At 38.7% G+C, this 24,330-nt stretch overlaps 1 protein-coding gene across 3 annotated transcripts in view; it reads left to right on the forward strand.

Moving 5' to 3' along the window:
- The window catches only part of ASPM (assembly factor for spindle microtubules), a 58,637-nt gene that overhangs the window by 20,781 nt on the left and 13,526 nt on the right, over positions 1–24,330 (forward strand). Inside the window, exons 6-18 of one of the 3 annotated variants that reach the window (XM_081225684.1) lie at positions 829–1,074; positions 1,353–1,420; positions 3,403–3,544; positions 4,088–4,218; positions 4,959–5,134; positions 7,165–7,310; positions 7,400–7,485; positions 7,929–8,150; positions 9,207–9,414; positions 9,519–9,661; positions 9,781–9,909; positions 15,040–15,234; positions 16,841–19,168. In XM_081225684.1, the coding sequence (XP_081081810.1) occupies positions 829–1,074; positions 1,353–1,420; positions 3,403–3,544; positions 4,088–4,218; positions 4,959–5,134; positions 7,165–7,310; positions 7,400–7,485; positions 7,929–8,150; positions 9,207–9,414; positions 9,519–9,661; positions 9,781–9,909; positions 15,040–15,234; positions 16,841–19,168 (4,220 nt within the window). Of the gene's footprint in view, positions 1–828; positions 1,075–1,352; positions 1,421–3,402; positions 3,545–4,087; positions 4,219–4,958; positions 5,135–7,164; positions 7,311–7,399; positions 7,486–7,928; positions 8,151–9,206; positions 9,415–9,518; positions 9,662–9,780; positions 9,910–15,039; positions 15,235–16,840; positions 21,551–24,330 lie in introns of all 3 variants that reach the window. The other 2 variants (XM_081225683.1, XM_081225685.1) reach the window with 2 other exon arrangements.

A 24,330-nucleotide genomic window follows, 5' to 3' on the forward strand; every position in this document is an offset into this window, starting at 1 on the left:
ATTTTAAAAATATTTCAGTGTTTGTTCTGGAAAAGAGAAAAACTCAAGTATAGAACAGGATGGAAACATGGTATTCTTCAAATATTTAAAGAGTTTTCCCCTGAGAGAAGGAAGCTTCACTTGGGCTGCTCTCCCATGGAAGTTGGTATTGGGATCAGTTCTACTCAAGATAAGGAAAAACCCTTTAAAATATTTAACTTGCCAAAGCAGCACCCAGGCTGACTTTAGGGAGATGCTTTCTCCATTGCTGCAGTGTTCCAGCAGACACTGGTCTGTAAGTGTCAGAGAAGTGTGTATGGGAATTTTACATGAAAAGGCCCTTTGATTAGATGATCTCTGAGGCACTTTTCTTTATTTTCCAAAAGTAAACAAAGCATGATTTTTAGTTCTCTTTTTGAGAGAAAATGTGTTTTATAAAAATTCAAATTGCATTTCAAAATTTAACTGATTTTAACAAATCACATTCTTTAGCAGCTTAGCTTTCTAATTTATAAAGAGGGTGGAAGCAGCGAAAACAGTCAGGGAGGCTCTCCCATTAGTCTGGGTTAGAGGTGATCATGTTGGAACCTGGACAATAGTGGTTGTGAGAAATGGTTAGACTTGGGATACAGTTTGAAGGCAGAGCCAAGATGCTGCAATGGTAGGATGGTCTAAGGTTCTGAGTGAATGGTGACACCTTTATTTTGAGGTGGGAAAGAGAAGAAGCAGGCTGGAAGGGGCGGGGAATACGTTCTCTAGTGGCCATCTTCAATTGCATCTATTGCTGGGTTTTAAAATGTATATAAATACTGTTTAACCAGAAACATTCTTTCTTTTGTTTTTACCCAGTAAATGCTTCCACTCTTCTTTTGGGAGTAGAGAGTCAACATAAAATAAGTGTCCCGAGAGCTCCTACCAAGGATGAAGTGTCTCTCAGAGCTTATACCGCTCGCTGCAGGTTGAATAGATTACGTCGTGCTGCGTGTCGCTTATTTACTTCTGAAAAAATGGTAAAAGCTATGAAAAAGCTTGAAATTGAAATTGAAGCTAGGCGGCTAATTGTTCGAAAAGACAGACACCTCTGGAAAGATGTGGGTAAGAAGATTATAGAAATCTTGAGATTAATCGGTTAAAAACACTCTAGAAATTTTTTATTTCAGGGTCAAATATATGTACATGGTTTCACTTTGTGGCCTAGAATCTCACAAACTTAAATGTGATCATGTACGTATATTAAAGAGTGGAAGTATACTTTAACTTATTTCATATATGTGATTTTCCTTTTTGGCCACTGATTTCTCTCCATGAAATTTTATTTACTGTCTCTATTTGGTTAGTGATCTGACCTTACTTCCTTTTCACATGTATTTCAGGAGAACGGCAGAAAGTCTTGAATTGGTTGTTGTCATATAATCCTTTGTGGCTACGAATCGGCCTAGAGGTAAGTACACCTTTCAGTTTTTGAAAAAAGAAACATCTTTTTATTATATACTTTTAATAGACTCTTTAATAAAATGATGGTTTCACTTATAAAGTCATTTGGTTAGCTTAATTGATCTTTCAGTATGAAATTTAAGGTCCCTTAATAAATGCTTATTAGGTTAATAGACCCTATCATTATATATTATTGCCGTTTTGTTATATAGCAATTTTCCTGTTAGTTTCTTAAATATATACAATATATAATTTGGTACCAGATGTAATAACAAGTATAGTTAGCTCCTTTCTGAGCATTTACCAATGACAATACCAGGGTGTTGTAAATACATTTCCTAGTTTAAATCTCTATAAAACCCAGTGAGGTATATATTATTATTTCAACTTCTCTGACAAAACAGAAGCTCAGATGTTAAGTGACTCGCTGAATGCCAATGACTGGTCGGGACTGGAATCTACATCAGTCTGATGCCTTTGGAACCATTTTGATGGAATACCTCTCATGAAAACGTCATCGGAATTTGAGTTTTTCTCATGGTGCATGGTTCAATAATATTTAGAATGTTAAAACTAACTGAATTAGAAAGCCACTAGGAGTTGCCTCTTAAAAATATTCTTTTATTACAGTGTTTCCATTTCCTTTAGTCTTTTATTGGTGTACTCATATTTTGTTTAGGCTTTTTACTTTTGTCATGTGGGATATCTCATTCTTGCTTCAATTACTTCTAGGCTTTTGAATAAAAAAATCTTTGGTACTGAAAGGAATCTTTACAATATTCTGGCTATTTATCAAGGAATTGAGGCAATGAATAAGAAGCCTACTCTGGTCACTCAGCTCGATAGTGTCCTTGCTAAGACTTCTTACTTTAATTCTTATTTCAATTGATTTGAAATTCAATTCAATTTCTTATTTCTTTCACTGAAAGATTAATTAGAAAATTATGTATCACCTGGCTGTGCTTTCACATGTCAAATAGTTCCAGAACCTCAATTAAAGTAGAACCTGTCTCTTTGGGGAATAGCTTTTTTGTGGCAGAGGTAAAACGTAGGAGAGTTCGGTGGAAACATGCAATGCCTTTTAAAACATCTGCTTACATGTAGTGTGCATCACTACCAGACATATTTCTGGCCAAAGTGCATTATCTGTCCAGACACAAATGAGGCAGAAATATTTGTTCTCTCACAAGAGACACAGCAAGTCTATGCCATTTGTTGGGAATAAGACTTTTTAAAGGGAAGGGATTGTGGACAAAACATTCTACTTTACACCACACCTTAGGGTTCTGCTAGTGGGTGTGACCTTTGAGGATCTTAAAAAAGCATCACAGGCCAAAAATAAAAGTAAATAAAGATAAAATTTCTGTATTTTGGCAGATATTAATACTTTTCCATGATTTGTCTAGTTTTGTCAGTGTAAGATTATAAAATATAATTTGATATATTTTTAGTTTTTTCTAATTGCTTTAAAAATCGTTAATAATAATCATATTGATGTTAAATTAATGACATATTTTAATCGATTATATACAGATCTGAGAGTCCCAGATGGTTTCAAACCATGGTTTACAGATGGTTTTCCATTTGTTAACTATTAGAAAGTTTAGAATTATTTACGTGTCTGTTGCACCTTCATGATATACTGTGGGGCAGTTATAATTAAATTTGAGCAACAGGCCTACATTTGATAGTTCTTAAAGGAAAAAATTAAAATGTAAATATTACTTGTCACATGATTTTTAAGAATTTGTCTTAGTCATGAGCTTTCGTCTCTTTTTCATTGTGAAATATACTATATGCACTAAAAATTGTACAAAACATATTTGTTCAGTCCAAAGAGTTGTAGCAAATATTCCTATTATTCCCATACTATCTAGGACGTAGAACAGCACCAGTTCCTTAGACCGTCATTGTCTGTCTTTCCCCTTCTGCATCTCAGTGATCCTCAGAGATGACACAGTCCCAACTTTAGCATGAATTTCTTTTTAGACAATATATGGAGAACTCATCCCTTTGGAAGACAACAGTGATGTCACAGGGTTGGCAATGTTTATTCTGAATCGCTTGCTTTGGAATCCTGATATTGCAGCCGAGTATAGGCACCCGACCGTTCCTCATCTATATGGAGATGGTAAGTGGTTCTGCCTCAACTGCAGATATATCTATATGTCTATATATTATGTACATACCACATCTTCTTTATCCCTTCATCTCTTGATGGACACTTAGGTTGTTGCTTCCATCTCTTGGCTATTGTAAATGATGCTGCTATGAACAGTGGGGTGCATGTATCTTTTTGAATTAGCATTTTTGTCTTCTTTGGATGTATACCCAGCAGTGGAGTTGCCGGATCATATGTAGTTCTAGTCTTAGTTTTTTGAGGCACCTCCATACTGTTTTCCATAGTGGCTGCACCAATTTACGTTCCCCCTGCCAAAACAAAGCAACCAACCCAGCCCCAAAAAAGGTAAATATAAGGAGTTTTATAATCTTATAAAGATATTTCCAAGATAATTTGACTTTAAAATATAAAACTCATCTCAAGAATCCTCAGTAGGAATATATAGACTAAAAGCACAACAGAATAAATAAATATAGAAAAATATTTCAGAACCGAAAAAAAAAAAAAACTTGCACAGGTTAACTTGCTAGGCTCTTTTGTATTTTATTACAGGTCATGAAGAAGCTTTGTCTAAGTTTACATTGAAAAAGCTATTGTTGCTGGTTTGTTTCCTTGATTATGCTAAAATCTCCAGACTTATTGATCATGATCCTTGTCTCTTCTGTAAAGATGCTGAGTTCAAGGTATAGTTTTCATTTTATATTTGTTTTATATTTCACATTTAAGACTTCTGTCTGTTTTTATTGTATATTTCCTCCTTAGAAAAAGTGAGTTTCCCAAAGAACAGGACTCTGGAGTAGAATAAGAATGCCTACCCAGTAGGTCTAACCCTGCCAACTTTTGTTGGTTGACATTTCACCAGCATATCACCCTGTTCTTAACTTTGATTTGAGAATGACTGTAACTATGCTTCTGAGGAATTAATTTGGGAGAAAATTTCTTTCGTAATTTAGTATGTTATCAAATTAATGCTAATTTTTTGGGGGGGGGCTTCCCTGGTGGCGCAGTGGTTGAGACTCCGCCTGCCGATGCAGGGGACACGGGTTCGTGCCCCAGTCCGGGAGGATCCCACATGCCACGGAGCGGCTGGGCCCGTGAGCCATGGCCGCTGAGCCTGCGCATCCAGAGCCTGTGCTCTGCAACAGGAGAGGCCACAACAGTGAGAGGCCCGTGTACCGCAAAAAAAAAAAAAAAATTAATGCTAATTTTTAGAGTGTATTATTAATTATGAGCACTTTCTTTAAAAGTCTTAAATTGGAAATATATGAGGTTCGCATTGTTACTATAGGATATGAAACTGACCGTCTTTTTATACTGCTATTAGTTTTATTTCTATATGCACAGAATGATTTGAAGAATATGTTTTTATTGTAAATAAAATTATAATTCTAGAATATAATACCCGCCACTTGTTTTCCCATAGGCTAGTAAAGAAATTCTTCTGGCTTTTTCACGAAACTTCCTAGGCGGTGAAGGTGACCTTTCCCGTCACCTGAGCTTCCTGGGATTACCTGTGAACCATGTTCAGACACCTTTCGATGAATTTGATTTTGCTGTTACAAATCTTGCTGTAGACTTGCAGTGTGGGGTGCGTCTTGTGTAAGTATAAGAAATGGAATTATTTTGCTCACTAGAATAGACTAAAATTTTCTGGAAAACACTTTTTTTCTATACATACACAATCTTTCTTGCTCCTTTATGTAATGGGATAAATCTAGGGTTTAAAAAAGTTGGGATAAGTTTGGGGAAATGGTGTCAGTTTTAGGCCCAGAAACCTTGTCTCCTATCCACATTTTTTTCTCCCTGCTGGCATGTGACAGTGTCTGAGTAGGAACCACTGATACCCCAGAATAGGAGTTGGGGAAAGCATGGAACTAATTAAACTATCACACATTTAAATAATGCTTTAAGTCTGCAGTGGGTTCATGAGTGCATCATTTGAGACCAGTTTTAGTCGTGTTAACCTTGTTTTACATGTGAGGAAACGTGAGACGAAGACGTAAAGTGGCTTGCCAGGGTTTTATACAGTGGTGGTGGACATCAGCTCCAGATGTCTGGCTTCAGATCACACGCTGTTTCCTCAGTAACAAACTGGAATCCTCAACATTGGCTTTGGTGTGACAACAGTTACCAGTGCCTGTTCTGGAAGGAGTGGCCTTTACACTGTGCCTTGGTTGGCTTCTTTAGTACATGTGGATTGAAGACATCCGTCTTGTTTCTAGGAAACTCTCTAATTTATATTCCATTTGACATTTGTGAGGAAGGGATCCCTATATCTCTGTGAATCCCCAGTTCTTCAAAAGCAGCATGCATGTCCCTTGTTGCCTTCTAAGTTAAATCTCCATGAACTTTCTTTTCTTTTCTGATCATATATTCTCATGGCAAGGTAACAATCTTTTGAACTTTACTGTAGCTTCCTCTCACTTGAGTAATTTCCATATAGGCCAGAGTGTTTGATGATAATGTTTTCCACATTATTTTTATATTTAATTTTTCATTTCATAAATCCAAGCCACCACATCTATTTTCTGGCCAATAGGAATTCACGATTTTAGACTTTTTCCACTGTCCAGGAGGAGCAGTGATTGGCTTTATGTGCTATTTTTGACAAAGAAGGACATTTTTGTGCTTTTATAGGAGTTACTGAGGACTTCCCAGTGTTGGGTGTTGATGCTTTGTCATTGGTCAGGAACTCTTGCTAGTTAAGAGACTCGATCTTGCATACCAAGTTTCTGTTTTCTTCAGTGTCAGCAAAATGACCATAGGTCTTCAAGGTCAGTTGAGGATACTTGGGAACGGTTAATCCACTGATGCTGTAGGTGACAGTCAGTCTAGTGTTGCAGAAACGCTTCAGACGTTGACTGAGTGGTTGGCCTACAATGATCGTACATTGCTTCCTAACCTTTAGAAATATGGTTCTGTAAACAATTCTACCAAATTTTAACTATATATGGTAATCAGTTGGGGCTTGATTTTCCTGTGGAAACAGGGATCTTTGTCTAGTGTAAAACACTAGATGATACTAAGAGTTTGAATTTAAACTGTGGTATAAATGACTTCTTAAGGTAGGCACTTAAACATTTTTATCTTATCTGGTATAGGTACAAGAGCATGACTTTGGAAACTGTAAAACTGGGTTTCAGTTCTGATCTTAGTCCTGTCATTACTAGCTTTATGATCACAGGCAATTTACTTTACTTTTCTGTACTTTGGTTTCTTCATCTGCCAAAAATGGGATAATAATGCCTGATTGTGGGATTTGCCATGGGAACTAAAATAAAAGAAAGCACTTACTTGATGTGTAGAATACAGTAGCCCCTCAATAAATGTCCATTTTCCTTTCCTTTCCCTATAGAACCTTGTTTTTCTGTTCCTGTGTGCATTTGTGTGTGTGCATCTTATTTTTCATTCTTACATTCTGTTCACAGACCTTAACCCTCCGACTTAAATGAGAAATAACTCTATTTGCTAACTATGGAGCAACAGAGTTTTGAGATAGTATTTTGGGTTCTTTCTAACCTAAAACCCTTTAAATCAGGAAGATGGATGTGGGTGATTATTTAAATGAAGTTCATTTTTCGTGTATGTTTTTATCTAACAATTTCATCTGAAAATTCTTTTATTGTTAGGCGAACCATGGAACTTCTCACACGAAACTGGAATCTCTCAAAGAAACTCAGGATTCCTGCAATAAGTCGTCTTCAAAAGATGCACAATGTTGACATTGTTCTTGAAATTCTTAAATCACGAGGAATTCAGTTGAATGATGAGCATGGTAAAAATTGAGTAACTATAAAACTTTTCTTGTCACTAAAAATTGAGGTGTACATATATTGTGCTAACGGACTATCTTTCCATTTGCAGGAAATACAATCCTATCTAAGGATATTGTGGACAGGCACAAAGAAAAAACTCTGGCTTTGCTTTGGAAGATAGTATTGGCTTTTCAGGTATTGTACGTTTGGTACATTTTGTACTTTTTATCAATTTTCAATATTGATTTATAAAAGCATTTTGCATCAAATAAAGACTAACAGTAGTAGTTATTACTAGCTAGACTTTCTTCTGTCCCAGGAACTGTGGTAACTGCTTTAAGTACATTCCAGTCTAATCTTCTCAATGCCCCTATAAGGTACGTATTGTCATTACTTCATAGGGGAGGGAGGAGACTGGAGTTAGGGTTCAGCATTGAACAGAAGCAGAGAGATTAGAACCCAGGCTCGCGTGGCCGCAGATCCCAGGCACTTAACCACTTACACATTCCATCACTTCCACGTAGATTGTGTTTGCCTTAAAAAAAAAAAAAGTCATGATAATAGAAGACTTTAGCTTCTGTGGGTCAAAAATAATATATGAAAAATATAAAGATATGTATCCTCTTTTCGTATTTCAGGTGGATATTTCCCTTAATTTAGATCAGTTAAAGGAGGAGATTGACTTTTTAAAGCACACACAGAGTATGAAGAGAACAATGCCTGCACTGTCATGCCATTCTGATGCTGTTATCAGTAAGAAAAAAGACAAAAGGCAAAGTGGTCACTTTGAACAATACAGTGAAAGCGTAAAACTACTGATGGATTGGGTAAATGCTGTCTGTGACTTCTATAATAAAAAAGTAAGTTCTTTGTTTTAGCCCAGTTTCTTTAAATAAATTTTGGTTAAAGTCAAACTTAGCATGTGAAATATTTTCTTGAAGTTCTTAAATGATTTAGCTGATATGTATAAGCAAACTTTTCCTCTAATGAGTAAGGGTACTGTCACATACCTAGTGTCATCTAATCTGTCACCAATTGTATAATGCACGATTATTTTATGTATCACCAAGAAAAAAAAAAAGCCCTAGTTGGGAGTCTTAATAGGAGATGCTTTCATAGAACTGTGGGCCAAAGGATCACACCCTCATTACAAGAGTGACTGCAAATAACCCCCCCCCATGCACAGAGGGACGTTAGAGAGGAGGAGAGGGGTCTAAGCTGTGTCTTTTATAATCATTTGTGAGATCGATCCTGTATTTCTGTATGAAATGTACGTTTAAGTATAAATACATGAAAATAAATGGTCCTGACACACATGAATAAAATATCTGGTAAGGAATATAAAATAGAAAAAACATCAAATATATGGGTGGTCGTCTATGTTTTAATTAAGTACTAGAGAGCCCTGAAGACCCTAGTGCTGAGGCTCTAGGGGAGAAGGTGTCCCATGCCTTTCTCTTAACTTCCGGTCCTGCTGGCAACCCTTGGCCTTCCTTGCTGTGTAGACACATCACTCCAGTCACTGCCTGTCTTCACACGGCATTTTCCCTGTGTGTCTGTCTCTGTGTCTCTCCTTTTCTTATAAAGACACCAGTCACATCTGATTAAGAACTCGTCTTACTCCAGTGTGATCTCACCTTAACTAGTTAAACCTGCAGTGACCCTGTATCCAAATGAGGTCACATCTGGAGATTCTGGGAAGGACATGAAGTTTTGATGAACACTATCCAACCCAGAACAACAATATAACTGATATTTTATAGGTGAGGATTTGGCCATGAATATGGTATTATACTAGGCGCTACTAGAAATTAACGTGATAGTCAGCTATTCAAAGGAAATATGGACTATAAAACCATTAGAATCTATATTCCTATCTAAATACAGTTCATTCTTTTTCTGATATTTCCAATCAGGTGGAGAATTTTACAGTGTCTTTCTCAGATGGCCGGGTGTTATGTTACCTGATCCACCACTACCATCCTTGCTATGTGCCTTTTGCTGCCATATGTCAGCGTACCACCCAAACCGTAGAGTGTACGCAAACTGGTTCTGTGGTGTTAAACTCATCATCTGAATCTGATGAGAGTTCCCTGGATTTGTCTCTTAAAGCACTTGATCAGGGTTAGTCCTTTTTGGTTGATTAACTTTTCTAGTTTTTTCATTGGCCTGTCTGATTTCTGGCAAGAGCAGTCTAATCTGATCTCTCTCTTTTACTTGCATTGCAGAAAATACTTCAGAACTATACAAAGAACTGCTAGAAAACGAAAAGAAGAATTTTCAGTTGGTCAGGTCTGCAGCTAGAGACCTCGGTGGAATACCTGCAATGATCCATCACTCAGATATGTCAAATACAATTCCCGACGAGAAGGTAAGTAAAAGTTTCTTAACCAATAATACCTCTTAATAATCAGAGTCTCAGATGACAGGAAGTTTTATATTCTCTGTCTCATGGCAACTTCTGTTTTCATCTTTTATGTTATCTCTTAGGTGGTTATTACCTATTTGTCATTTCTTTGTGCAAGGCTTTTGGATCTTCGTAAAGAAACGAGAGCCGCTCGACTTATACAAACAACTTGGAGAAAATATAAGCTAAAAAAAGCTCTAAAACACCATCAGGTACTCCTCAAAAATGAAAAAACACTATAACCTAAACTGTAGTTCATAAGATGTCAGCTGATTGATTCTTGATACTGTTCTTACGTTTTACCGAGGTAGGAAATTACTGAGGTAATTTTCATAATCCTGTGTGTTTCGAGTTGGGGATGAATGTTTTCCCCTAACTGCTCATGTTTCCTTCATTCAGTATTTCTTCCAGCCTCTGCCATCCTTTCACTTAATCTGCTCCAGGGGACATGGAGTACCTTAACCACGTTGTAAATTGGTGAAAAGTTAACTGAGGAGGCCTGACTCAGCTCTTCCCTCCTTCCTCCTGGACTCTGACTTGCCTCCAGGAAACAAGAGGCAATTTTTAATTTTTCATGCTGTGCTCTGGAAGGCTTGACCTCAACCGGTGCCATTCGAGCCTGGGTGTCACCTGCCTGATTCTGCAGTTCAATTAGCCAACTCATTTTGTCTGCCATGAAACTGTCTTCTAGGTTACCCTTTGTTAGTTTAAAAGTGGCATTTTGGTTTCCATCCTTTTATTTCTCAAAATGTTTAGGACCTAAGCACAGGGAGAAGGATGTTATTTACTGTTTTCCTTTGCAACCCCAATAGTATGAATTTTGCATTAACATAAAATAAGAGTTTTCTTGAGTTCTGAGAAAAATGTCATTTTTAACAATCTGAGAAATGGTCTCCTTGATCAAATTGAACAAACTATTTTAATCCTTTTATCTCAGTACTCTTTCCAGTAATGATGCTGTATTTATTTGGAAAAATCAAAGAAGCAGCCATGCTTCAGAAATCTTATCAGATCTGTTTCAGAAGAACATTTCACCCAGGATTGCTCCTCGGTTTTGAATTACAATGCACTTTTGATAAAGTTCTTAGTAGCTGTAAAGTAGCTAAATTTTGGCGAATCATAAACATACCATGTTTTCTCTCACACCATATCAGACCTGGAAATAACACTGATTGAAATAATCTGCTCTGGCCCCACTAAGTCTTGGTAGTAACTTTTGGGAAGCAGGCAGTGGCTTACACTCGCCAGGGGTCTTCTCTGCTGCCACGTATTCTCTGTGCCTTCTTTCGCCCCTTACCTTCCCAGGGTCTGCCTCCTTGCCCACATATCCTTGGAGGATAACTTGCACTTCTGGAGGCTTCTCGGAGAATTGTTTCAGGAAAGTTTTCAGGGAGGGCACCCTCCTGGCCAGTCCTCAAATTAGTTCATTAATTCTTTTTATATGGCAATAAATGAGACATTTAAGATTTTAAGAAACAGGTATCAATTAGATTTTTTTTTTTGTAATGAAATCTTAGTTTTCTGCTTAAGGTAGTCTTGTATTAATCACATATCAATTGCAGAAATTTCTTAGCTTTTTCCTCACAAGATCCCTTTTCTTGATTTATTTCCTTTGTCCAAGTATTGGAAATTTCCCTTTTTTTTTTTTTGAAAACCACTGCTTCTCTCCTTTCTCCAGGTGACAATACTTCTTTTCTTACACAATTACACTAAGATCCAAGTATACCTCTTCATTTGCTTTTGGGAACATTAAGCAGCAGGTGCCCTTCATATTCCTGTAGAAATATCACAAGCCAGTAAGCACATAAACATTACCTTGAGGTAGCTATTTTCCAGGTTCTATATTTTCCTTTAGTCATTATTGTAATTTAGATAAACTATTTATTGAGAATAGAATGGTTCAAGCTCTTGTTGTGATGGAGAAGCATTGGCTAAACAGCCCAAATTCCCTGACGAATGAAGCAGGCTTATCCAAGGGTCCCCAATACATTCTACCTCTTAGTTCTTCCTAAGTGAATAGGCACCAGTTCCAAAGCAAAGTAAATCCTTTACATATACAAAGCAAAATAAAAATAAACTGGTAACAGGTTGGCTCAGCCACATGGTAGAATTAAAAATGATGACATGTGGTCAGTTACTGTGGGCTTGGGAACTTTTGCCATTGGTTTATGTAAGTTTTCAAATTGCTAGTTGGTTTGCCTTTGGTTTATGTAAGTTTTCAAATTGCTAGTTGGTTTGCCTTTGGTTTATGTAAGTTTTCAAATTGCTAGTTGCTAGTTTTTGTAATATATTTGGCTCTTTGAACTTATCTACTTTCCTTCTGTAGCTTTTCTAATGTCACATACAATTGTTCCACATTTGTTTGCTTGAGATTGAGATGATCTACAAGCTGAATTCAGTTTCATTTTACGTCAACTTATTGCATCCAAAAATGCCCCTGGTCCTTATAGCTTTTGACTCAAAAGCTACTTTTGAACTGCATCGTATTCTTTATTAAGCTAATAAGTTGGGTGCTTTTTATTCCCCTGAAATATTTTTCTTTTAAATTGTGGTAAAGAGCACATATCATAAAATATACCATCTTAACTGTTTTTTAGGTTATTCCTAGTTTTTAACTTTACCGAACACTACCATTTGTAGTGTTAAGTATATTTGCATTGTGGTGAAACAGATCTCCTGAAATTATTCAATTTGGAGAACTGCAACTTTGTACTCATTAACAATTCCCCATTTCCTCTCCCACTTATCCCTGGTAACTACCTTTCTACTTTCTATTTTGACTACTTTAGATACCTAATATACGTAGAATCATATAGTATATTCGTCCTTGTGTGACTGGCTTCTTTCGCTTAGCATATGCCCTCAAGGTTCACCCATGTTGTAGCCTGCAGCAGAATTTCCTTCATTTTAAAGGCTGCATAGTATTCCACTGTGTGTTTATACCACATTTTGTTTATCCATTCAATGGGCATTTGGGTTACTTCCACCTCTGGGCTATTGTGAATAATGCTGCTATGAACAGGAGTGTACAAATCCCTCTTTTCGACCCCGTTTTCAGTTCTTTTGGAGATCTACCTAAAAGTGGTATTGCTGGATCATATGGTAATTCTATTTTTGATTTTTTTTGAAGAACCACTATACTGTTTTCCAATAGTAGTCACTGTGGGTTGCATTTTACAATCCCACCAATAGTGAACAAAGATTCCAGTTACTCCATGATCCCTGCCAGCAGTTGTTGTTTTCTGTTTGTTTGTTTGTTTGTAGTAGTTTAGAGATATCTCATTGTGATTTTGATACACATTTCTCTGATGATTAGTGTTGTTGAGCATCTTTTCATATTCTTTTTGGCCATTTGTATGTCATCTTTGGTGAAATATTTTCATTTACCCATATTTTAACTGGGTTATTTGATTTTTTATTTGATTTTTTATTGTTGAGTTGTAACAGTTCTTTATATACTCTAGATACAAGTTCCTTATTAGATATATGATTTGCAAATTTGTTTTTCAGCATGTAGCTTTCTTTTTCACTCTGTTGATTGTGTCCTTTGATGAACAAAATTTTTTGTTTGATGTAATCCCATTTTGTCTAATTTTTGCTTTTGTACCTGGGCTTTTAGTGTCATATCTCATAAATCATTGCTAAATGCAATGTTATGAAAATTTACCCTATGTTTTCTACTAAGAGTTTTATACCTTTGGGTTGAATGTTTAGGACTTTCATCCAGTTTGAGTTAATAAATGTATAGTGTGTGAGATAAGGGTCCAACTTCACTCTTTGATATGTTGGTATCCAAACACCAGTTTTCACAACACCATTCATTGAAGAGACTGTCCCTTTCCCATTGAGTGGTCTTGGCACCCTTGTTAAAGATCAATTACCCAGTTACATGGGGGTTTATTTCTGGGAAGTCTGTTCTATTACGTTGGTCTATATATCTGTCTTTATGCTGGTTCCACACTGTTTGATTATTGTAGCATTGTGATATGTTTTGAAATTGTGGGTGTTGGTGAAGTGGGGTGTGCTTTTAACTTGGATCTTTATAGCCTTAAAGGCCACAGGCTTCACAGGTCACTGACAATGATGTTAGATGGCTTAATCCACTTGTTGGACATAATTCCTCAGCCTAATTTTAGAACTTTCTAGTCTTTCCTTGCTCAAGGGTGTGATCCAATATATGGCCCCCACCATTTCTTAGTATATGTTTCAGTCCATTAGTTCCCTTTTTCCTCTGTCAGAATAGCAGTTTGATCCCTTCGCTAGGAAACTGCTAATCTCTGTGTAGAGCCCACTCTTGCGTAGTGCGCTGTCCCAGACAGCAAAGCAAAGGGTTATCAGACGATCTTTAAGTTGTTCCTTTTCACTAGATGAATAATTTATATTCCAGTTTCTAATTCAGGTGAACTGAAGTGATAGATCTAGCCTTGAAGAGTATAGCAAAATGATTAAGAGCACGAACTCTGAAGCCAGACTACCTACGTCCAATCCTGTCCATCCTCCTGGTGGACTGACTATCTACCTGACCACTCAGCCCCAGTTTCCTCATGGCCATGAGAGTAGTGCCTGTTCATCTGTTCTTAACAGTTGTTGTGAGGTTGGATGAATCATTCCTGCAGTGTTTAGAATGGTGCCTGACACCTGGTATTTAATCTTTTATTATTCATATTAATTCATGATTAGAAGTAAGAAGTAGAGATGTGCAGGGCACTGGCCTCTAGTGCTTCCCAGGGCAGCCAGCTCCTCTCTGGCCACCGACGCTGCAGGGCAGTCCTGGCATCACTTATCACAACCCAGTACTCTGTTCTCTTCAGCCTCTATGGCTTAAAACCACAATGTATTCTGGGGGTAAAGGAGGGTATTTTGCCTTTCCTTTCTTGTGAATTCCTTTCTTCAAATTGTAGCAAAACAGTACCACCTTATACTGTAAAGCATTTTGTTTTAGAGTCTCTTTTCTTCTCCTACAATCCATCCCTTTCTCAAAAATCAAACATGTATTCACTGCACCATAATCTGAGACACATACCACATTTAAATTGACCTTATATTGATTACCGATGATCTGTGATAAATCAAACATGTCTGTGATCATTATCTTAGGATGATATTTCCTAGGAATCTTTGTTTTATCATATAAATATATCTGCAATCTATTCAATATGTTCAACAATATATCAGCTCTTTCAACATGCCCAGAAGTGTCTATACTCCAAAGATGAGCATATTTTACAGTAAGTCTGGGGGACATTTTATTTCCAGGATCAATTTGATTAATATTTAACAGGTGATTTTCTTACAAATAATGGTTTAGGGTCTTAAGTGATTAAGTGCTTTTTTTTTTTTAGAAGAGAGACAAAGCTGCAAGAATTATTCAGTCAGCTATAATCAATTTTCTAACTAAACGACGATTTAAAAAGGAGGTCAACGCAGCATTGGTCATTCAGAAATATTGGCGAAGACTCTTAGCAAAGAGAAAATTATTAATGTTAAAAAAGGAAAAACTAGAAAAAGTTCAAAATAAATCAGCATCTGTTATTCAGGTATAGTATTCTGAATTTTTGAATTTAAAAAGGTTTAATGACATTTTTAAGAAAGTAAAAATGATAAAGTTTAAAATTATTATATTTTAGGCTTCTATATTTTATCTAGTACTTAACCTTAACAAATATTTGATAACCTCCCTACTACATGTAAAACTCTTGGCTGTGTTCAGCATAAGGGTCAAACAAATCGAAACACCTCCTTTGCTCTGAAGGAGGGAACAGTCTAATTCTGTACCCCGTGCTGTCTTCTTTGTTTTACATTAGAGGTTTGCAATCTTCCACTGTGGGTCATGCTGGTACACTGTACCCTTCTACCTTGTATATCCATAAACCCAGCCACACTCTCTTTTTCATCTTTACTATGAGTCCTGGAAACTTTTCTTTGGGGATAACTGTACATCTTCCTCTCCAGCCCACTTAGTTGGCAAGTGCTGGAAATGCTACTTATAATCAGTTTATAGAGTGCCTATGTAATTTTTCTACTGAGTAAAAAAAACAATTTAACTTATCTACTTTTTTTTTTTCTGATGATAGCTGTAGGTTTGTGTAAATGTTCTTATTAAACTGAGGAGGTTCCCCTCTACTCTTAGTCTGTTGAGATATTTCTTTCTCTTTTTTTTTCCCAGTCCTTTTTTTTTCTTTCTTGTTCAGCCTAGAGAATTTGTATTGATCTCCAAGTTCATTGATTCTTCTGTCATCTCCATTCTGCTACTGAGCCATGCCAGTGAGGTTTTTTTGTGCTGTTGTCTTGGTTATTGTGTTTTCAGTTCTAATATTCCCATTTGGTTCTTAGTTGTATCTTTGATGGTTTTCTTCTGAGACGTTTAATCCTTCCATTAGCAATCTTAGCAATATTTGGAGTGTTTTGGACAAAGGAATGGTCTTATTGCGAGAAGAACGTCCAGAGCTTGATGACCAGTAGCCGGGATCCGCTTGAGACTTCGTAGCTCGCATGTCACTTGGATAACTAAGGAGTTAGGGAACGTGGGGTGGTTGGGAAGGAAGCAAGAGGAAAAAGCTTTATTACTTCTCAAGTCTTTCCAGAATCCTACTTTTTAACCATGTATCTATAATTCCTAAATTTTATTCTTAATGAAAATACTTACTCAGAGAGTGATCTGGCTCAGTGATATTTCTCAAAATCCTGTGTTGACGTTACCAGGCCTGTAACACAGGGTCCCTCCTATAAACAGTTTTCAATCATTATAAGATAGCTTAGCAACCTTGATAAAAGGGGAAAATATAAGGTCCAGAGATACATTCATAGAAGATTACTTACAATCAATAGATAGCAGAATATTACTCTAGTTTCATTTTAAATCTTCTAATATATTATTCTAATATAACATAAACTTGTTTATATTTCTCATGTCTCCTGAATACAAATGCCTTATAAATATCCTTAGTTTGGATTGGCTACAGTTGTATCAAGACAGAAACGAAACTATAAACAAAAGAGACAAGTATCTTCTTCAAAAATATGTCACTTTTAAAATGAATGTCTTTGTTTTTAAGCAAAATGTTAGAAAATTAATACTTTCAAGGGTGTTAAGTATAGAAAGATGTGTCTGTTTTACTTTGTGTCCTTTCTTACCTTTTTCAGAGATATTGGAGAAGATATTCCACTAGGAAACAGTTTCTGAGACTAAAATATTGTTCAATCATCCTGCAATCTAGGATAAGAATGATCATTGCTGTTGCTTCTTACAAACGATACCTTTGGGCTGCAGTTACAATTCAGAGGCATTGGCGTGCTTGTTTAAGAAGAAAGCAGGATCAACAGAGATATGAAATGCTAAGATCATCAACCCTTATAATCCAGTCTGCATTCAGAAGATGGAGGCAACGTAAAATGCAGCTACAAACAGAAGCTGCAATAACACTGCAAAGAGCTTTTAGAGAATGGTGTGTCAGGAAACACATTAAAGAAGAGAAAGCTGCCATGGTCATACAATCCTGGTACAGGATGCAGAGAGAATTACGGAAATACATTCATATTAGATCTTGTGTTGTCATCATTCAGACAAGATTTCGGTGCTTTCAAGCCCAAAAGTTATATAAAAGGAAAAAAGAGTCTATTCTGTCTCTCCAGAAGTACTACAAAGCATATCTGAAAGGAAAGGTTGAGCGCACCAGCTATTTGCAGAAACGGGCTGCAGCCATCCGACTACAGGCCGCTTTCAGGGGAATGAAAGCTCGTAATTTACGCAAACAGATCGCCGCCGCTTGTGTCTTTCAGTCATACTGGAGAATGAGACAGGACAGACTTCGATTTTTAAACCTTAAGAAAAATATTATCAGATTGCAGGCACACATAAGGAAGCATCAACAGTTACAGAAATATAAGAAGATGAAGAAAGCTGCCCTTGTAATTCAGATCCATTTTCGAGCTTACATTTCAGCCAAGAAAGTTCTAGCTTCTTACCAGAAGACACGATCTGCTGTCATTGTTCTGCAGTCTGCATATAGAGGGATGCAGGCCAGGAAAAAGTTTATTCACATCCTCACATCTGTTATAAGGATTCAATCATATTACAGGGCTTACGTTTCCAGAAAAAAATTTCTGAGGCTAAAAAATGCTGCAGTAAAGTTACAATCCATTGTCAAGATGAAGCAAACTCGTAAACAATATTTACATTTAAGAGCAGCTGCACTAAAGAGAGAAGAACACATGCGGGCATCTTGCATCAAACTGCAAGCTTTTGTCAGAGGGTTCCTGGTTCGAAAGCAAGTGAGGTTGCAGAGAAAAGCTGCTGTTTCACTACAGTCTCACTTCAGGATGAGAAAGATGCGCCTGTACTACCTGAAACTCTATAAAGCAACTGTTGTCATTCAGAATTACTATCGTGCATACAAAGCACAGGTCAATCAGAGGAAGAACTTCTTGCAAGTCAAAAGAGCAGTTATCTGCTTGCAGGCCGCTTACAGAGGTTATAAGGTACGCCAGCTAATCAAACAACAATCTACAGCTGCTCTTAAAATTCAAACTGCTTTTAGAGGCTTCAGTAAGAGGATGAAATATCAATCTGTGCTTCAGTCTACTGTCAAGATTCAGAGATGGTACAGGACACGCAAGACTGTTTCTGACATAAGAACACATTTTTTAAAGACAAGGGCAGCTGTGATTTCTCTACAGTCCGCTTACCGTGGCTGGAAAGTTCGGAAGCAGATCAGAAGGGAACATCAAGCTGCAGTGAAGATTCAGTCTGCTTTCAGAATGGCCAAGGCCCAGAAAGAGTTCGGGTTGTTAAAAACGGCAGCATCTGTCATCCAGCAACATCTGAGAGCGTGGGCTGCAGGGAGGAGGGCACGGATGGAGTACACCGCGCTCCGCCTTGCAGCCGTGATGCTCCAGTCCACGTGGAGAGGCAGAGCAGCCAGAAGACAGATTCAGAAGCAACACACATGTGCTGTCCTCATACAGTCGTGCTACCGAATGTACGTGCAGCGAAAGAAGTGGAAAATCATGAAAAAAGCGGCTTGCCTGATTCAAATGTTCTATCGGGCCTACAGTACTGGGAGAAAACAGCATCATTTGTATTTGAAAACCAAAGCAGCAATAGTAATCCTACAGTCAGCTTACCGAGGTATGAGAGTGAGGAAAAAAAGAAAAGAGCACCACAAGGCAGCAGCCACTATACAATCTAGTTACAGAGCTTACCAAACCAAAAAGAAGTACGCCACCTACAGAGCGTCAGCTGTTATAATTCAGAGGTGGTATCGAGATACTAAAATTGCAGACCGTCAGCGTAAGGAATATCTTACTTTAAAGAAGGCGGCTGTGAAAATCCAAGCTGTTTATAGAGGTGTTACAGTAAGAAGACAGACTCAGCACATGCACACAGCAGCCACTCTTATTAAAGCCGTGTTTAAAATGCAGCAATCAAGGAGGCAATATCATCAAATGAGAACAGCAGCCATCATAATTCAGGTAAGGTACAGAGCATATCATCAGGGTAGAACTCAACGTGCAAAGTACCTGACAACTTTGAAAGCTGTTACCATTCTACAGGCCGGTTTCAGAGGAGGACGAGTTAGACAGACCCTGAGAAGGATGCAGACCGCAGCAACACTCATCCAGTCCCACTACAGAAGACACAGACAACAAGCTTATTTTAATAAGTTGAAGAAGGTGACAAGAATGGTGCAGCAAAAGTACCGGGCAGTGAGGGAAAGGAACATACAATTTCAAAGGTATAACAAACTGAGACATTCTGTAATCTGCCTTCAGGCTGCTTTTAGGGGGATGGAAGCTAGAAGACACTTAAAAGTCATGCACTCAGCCGCGGCTCTGATTCAGAGGAGATTTAGGACTCTGATGATGAGAAGGAGATTCCTGTCTCTCAGGAATACCGCTGTGTGGATTCAGAGAAAATATCGTGCAAATGTTTGCGCAAAGCATCGCTTACAACAGTTACTACGGTTACAAAAGGCAGCCCTCAAAATCCAGTCCTGGTACAGAGGGTGGGTGGTGAGGAAGAAGGTGCAAGAGATGCACCGGGCTGCTACCGTTCTCCAGGCGGCTTTCAGAAGGCACCGTGCACGTGTGAGATACCAGGCCTGGAGGCGCGCCTCGAGGGTCATCCAGCAGCGATACCGGGCAAGCAGGGCCAAACTGCTGCAGAGGCGGCTCTACCGCCAGCAAAGACACTCTGCTGTGGTCCTCCAGGCTGCGTTCAGGGGTATGCAAACCAGAAGACATTTGAAAAGGATGCATGCCTCTGCAACCCTGATTCAGAGCAGGTTTAGATGTTTAGTGATGAGGAGAAGGTTCCTTTCCCTCAAGAAAGCCGCCGTTTTTGTTCAGAGGAAATACCGAGCCACCGTTTGTGCCAGACGTCACTTGCACCAATCCCTGGAGTTACAGAAGGCAGTCATTACAATCCAGTCATCTTACCGAAGGCTGATGGTAAAGAAGAAGTTACAGGAGAGGCACAGGGCTGCAACCCTCATCCAGGCAACTTTCAGAATGCACAGAACACGCCTTACCTTTCAGACCTGGAAACACGCCTCGATTCTCATTCAGCAACATTACCGAGCATACAGAGCTGCAAAATTGCAAAGAGAGCATTATGTCCAACAAAGGCATTCTGCAGTGGTCATTCAGGCTGCCTATAAGGGGATGAAAGCAAGGCAGCTTTTAAGGGAAAAGCACAGAGTTGCTGTCGTAATACAAAGCACATACAGAATGTACAGGCAGTATTTTTTCTACCAAAAGCTTCAGTGGGCTACAAAAGTAATACAAGAAAGATATAGAGCCAATAAAAAGAAAGCTCTTCAACACAATGCACTCAAGAAAGCAGCAACCTGTGTCCAAGCAGACTCTCAGGATATGATTATAAGGAGAGAGATTCAGGAAAAGCAGCATCAGGCTGCCGTTACTCTTCAGAAGCATTTTAGAGCCTTTAAAACAAGGAAGCACCGTCTCCACTTTAGAGCAAAGGTCGTTTTCGTTCAAAGGAGGTCCAGAGCGCTAGTGGCAGTGCAAACCCAGGCAGTCGTTTGTATACAGTCTTATTACAGAGGCTTTAAGGCACGAAGGGGTATCCAACGCAAGCACCTGGCTGCCACCCGAATTCAGTCATTCTACCGAATGTACCGGGCCAGAGTGCATTATCAGGCAAAGAAGATGGCAGTTGTTGTTATACAGAATTATTACAGGTCGTACGCCAGAGTAAAAATGGAAAGAAAAAAATTTTTAGCCGTTCAGAAATCTGTAAGACCTCTTCAGGCTGCTTTTAGCGGCATGAAAGTTAGACAGAAATTTAAAAACACGCCCGAAGAAAAAATGGCAGTCCCTGCTACCCAATCTGCATTCTGCTGTCACAGAACTGAAACTCAGTATGAAGCTGGCCAAAGCCCAGCACTTATGGATCAAAGGCGGTGTACAGCTTCTCTGGTCGGTCCCTTACAGGAAGCAGAGTATCATTCTGAAAGAAAGGCTGCAGTAACAATTCAAAAAGCTTTCCGTAAAATGGTCGCAAGAAGACTGGAAAAGCACGAGCGTGCTGCCGTGCGAATTCAGTCCTTCCTTCAGATGGCTGTGTATCGAAGAAGATTCATTCAGCAGAAAAGGGCGGCTATCACTTTACAGCGGTATTTCAGGAGAAGGCAAACCAGAAAACAGTTTTCATTGTATAGAGAAGCAGCAGCCGTTTTACAAAATCACCACAGAGCCTTTTTGTCTGCAAAACATCAAAGAGATGTTTATTTACAAACAAGAAGCAGTGTTATCATTATTCAAGCTAGAATGGAAGGATTTATACAGAAACGGGAGTTTCAGAAAATTAAAGATAGCACCATAAAAATCCAGGTATTTATATGTTGAAATATAAAGCTTTCTTTCTTTCTTTGACCAATATTTCTTAGAATTTATGAAATGAGCTTAAGCAGGTTGTAAAGATTAATACTTAGTTTACGTGGCCTTTTCATTTACCTTCCAAAATGGAACATTTTTGAGGTTGGGCAAAGGGTGCCAAAAATAATTCACCAAAGATGGCACAGAGCTGGGATTGTTCTGGGTGTGACACCCTAAGCTTGTTGCAACTATGGTTGCACAGTTAAAAGCAGAGACCTTGAGATCATCAGGTTGCAGCTGGCAGCTGTGAGCAGATATTGTTTTGAGAACAGCTGGTGGTGTCCTTGAGTCTGATACAGTTCAAGTTCTCAGTGATGTAGAGACATGTCTGAAACCACATCCACAACGGCCACCCGGCTCCACTGTGAATGCCTGAACCACAGTTAATCCATTTTGATTTTTAAATGTGTTCTTAATGGTTAAAGCAGATACACAATATATGTTTAATAGGCCACAAAAGAGGCTGTTCTAGTTAACATAAAGCTCAAATTAAATTAAATTAGCCAGAATGACTTGCCCATACCTCAGTGTATGGAAATTTCTTCATGATAATACAGAATGAGAAATGTATGTTGCTGGGAACGCAGAGAAGAGAAACCTGAGCTAGTCCCAGTGGTCAGAGATAGCTTCCCGGAATAAATGGCATTTAAGTTGAGTTGTTAAGCTGAAGGATGAACTGGAAACAGCCAAGTAAAATGTATGGAAGGAGTATTCCAGCTGTAGGAGGTAACACGGAGTTCAGAAATGAGAGAAAACAGGTGTGCAATAACGGGTAACCTGCGACAAGGATGGCGATCCATGGAGTGAGATGTGGGCAGCTGTGTAAGACAGAAAAAGTTTAGTCTTTATCCTCTGGACTAAAAGAAGTTCTAGAGGAATTTAAGTAGGAGAAGACCAGAATCATAGTTTATTTTTACAAAATTACTCAGATGGGATTTCCCTGGCGGTCCAGTGGTTAGGACTCAGCCCTTTCACTGCCATGGCCCGGGTTTAATCCCTGGTCACAGAACTAAGATCCCCCAAGCCGTGTGGTGCAACCGAAAAAAAAAAAAATTACTCAGGCAGGGATGTGGAAGATGGACTGAACTGGATGCCGGGCGGCTAGGCAGGAGACCGTAGGCAGTAGGTCAGGGAAAGTGAACCACCGTTTGGCAGAGGGCAGTGACAGCAGGATTGTCAGGGTCAGTGTGAGTGGCGGATGGGATTGGCCTTGTATAGAGTGTAAACCAGGAGCCAAGCCATCTTTATGGCTGAGGTGGCTTGGCAGATTGTACCCTTCACTGACGTGGGAACAACCGGAGGAACAGGTCTGGAGCCCGATGAGCTCGGCCTGGGGTACGTGAAGCTGACGTGACCACCACGCGTCCAGCGGGGCAGTTGCTATGTTTGCTGTAATTTGGACAGCAGTATGGATTTTGGAATTTGACTTCTACATTGTTGGCATACACGGATATTTGAACTTGTGGGAGATAGGGGATCACTTAGGGAGAATGCATAAAGTGGGCAAAAGAAGAGGGCCGAGGACTGGATTCCTAAAGAGCATCAAAATTCAGGGGTGCTGAGCGGAGAAGCCAACATATGGTATTAAGAGGGAACAAAGAAAGCTAAAGATTGTGGTATAAAGAAACCAAGGGTTGAGGGAGGAGGAAAGGAGTGCTCAAGTTCCAGACGCTGCCAGGAGTCAAGGACTGGTGGGTGTCAAGTGCATGTATTAGTTGGGGTTATGTTAGAAAAGCCAAAATAACAATCTTAGGAAAATTCAACTGTTTTTTCTTTTTTTTTTTTTTAGTAATTAGTTGTTGGGTTTTTAGGGGTTTTTTTTTTTAATTATTTATTTTTGGCTACATTGGGTCTTTGTTATTGCACAGGGCCTTTCTCTAGTTGCTGCGAGCAGGGTTTACTCTTTGTTGCGGTGCGCGGGCTTCTTGTTGCAGAGCACGGGCTCTAGGCGTGCGGGCTTCAGTAGCTGTGGCTCGCGGGCTCAGTAGTTGTGGCTCGTGGGCTCCAGAGCGCAGGCTCAGTAGCTGTGGCGCACGGGCTTAGTTGCCTTGTGGCATGTGGGATCTTCCCCGACCAGGGCTCGCACCCATGTCCCCTGCATTGGCAGGTGGATTCTTAACCACTGCGCCACCAGGGAAGCCCTGTTTTTTCTTTCATATAACTAAATTATAAGAGTGCATGTTGCACATCTAGTTTTTAACACATACCAACCAGTGGTCTTAAACTTTAGCACACATTGGAATCACTTTGGAATCTTTAAAAATACTGATACCTGGCTTCCACTATGAATACTACTATGTTGGTATTCGGTTTTGTTTACATAAAAACCATATAGAAATACTCTGAGTTAAGGACATCACAAGAGTTAAGGTTGACCATATATATCATTCTCGCCTGTCAACTGAATTTAGAGCCTGATCCCCATGTTAGGTGGAGCTATTGTATTTGCTGTAAGTGTTTTGAAGTCAGATAGACTTAGGTTCAAATCTTGACTCTATCACTTACTGGCTATGTGGTAACAAGTCTCTTGACGTTAATTTCTGTTTTGAATAGAGATCTTAATAATCATCTCACAAGATATTTATAAGGATTAAATAAGATATGTCTGTCACTTATTACCTGTGACATCAACAAGTAATTTTACTGGTGTCAGTTCCTCTGGGCCTTCATTTTTTTCATCTCTAAATTAGAGATAATAGTATTACCTACCTACGTTACTGTAAAGAATTATAGTG

The sequence above is a fragment of the Mesoplodon bidens genome (genome assembly GCF_964165515.1).
Source record: "Mesoplodon bidens genome assembly, chromosome: 2".
Lineage (NCBI taxonomy): Eukaryota > Metazoa > Chordata > Mammalia > Artiodactyla > Ziphiidae > Mesoplodon > Mesoplodon bidens.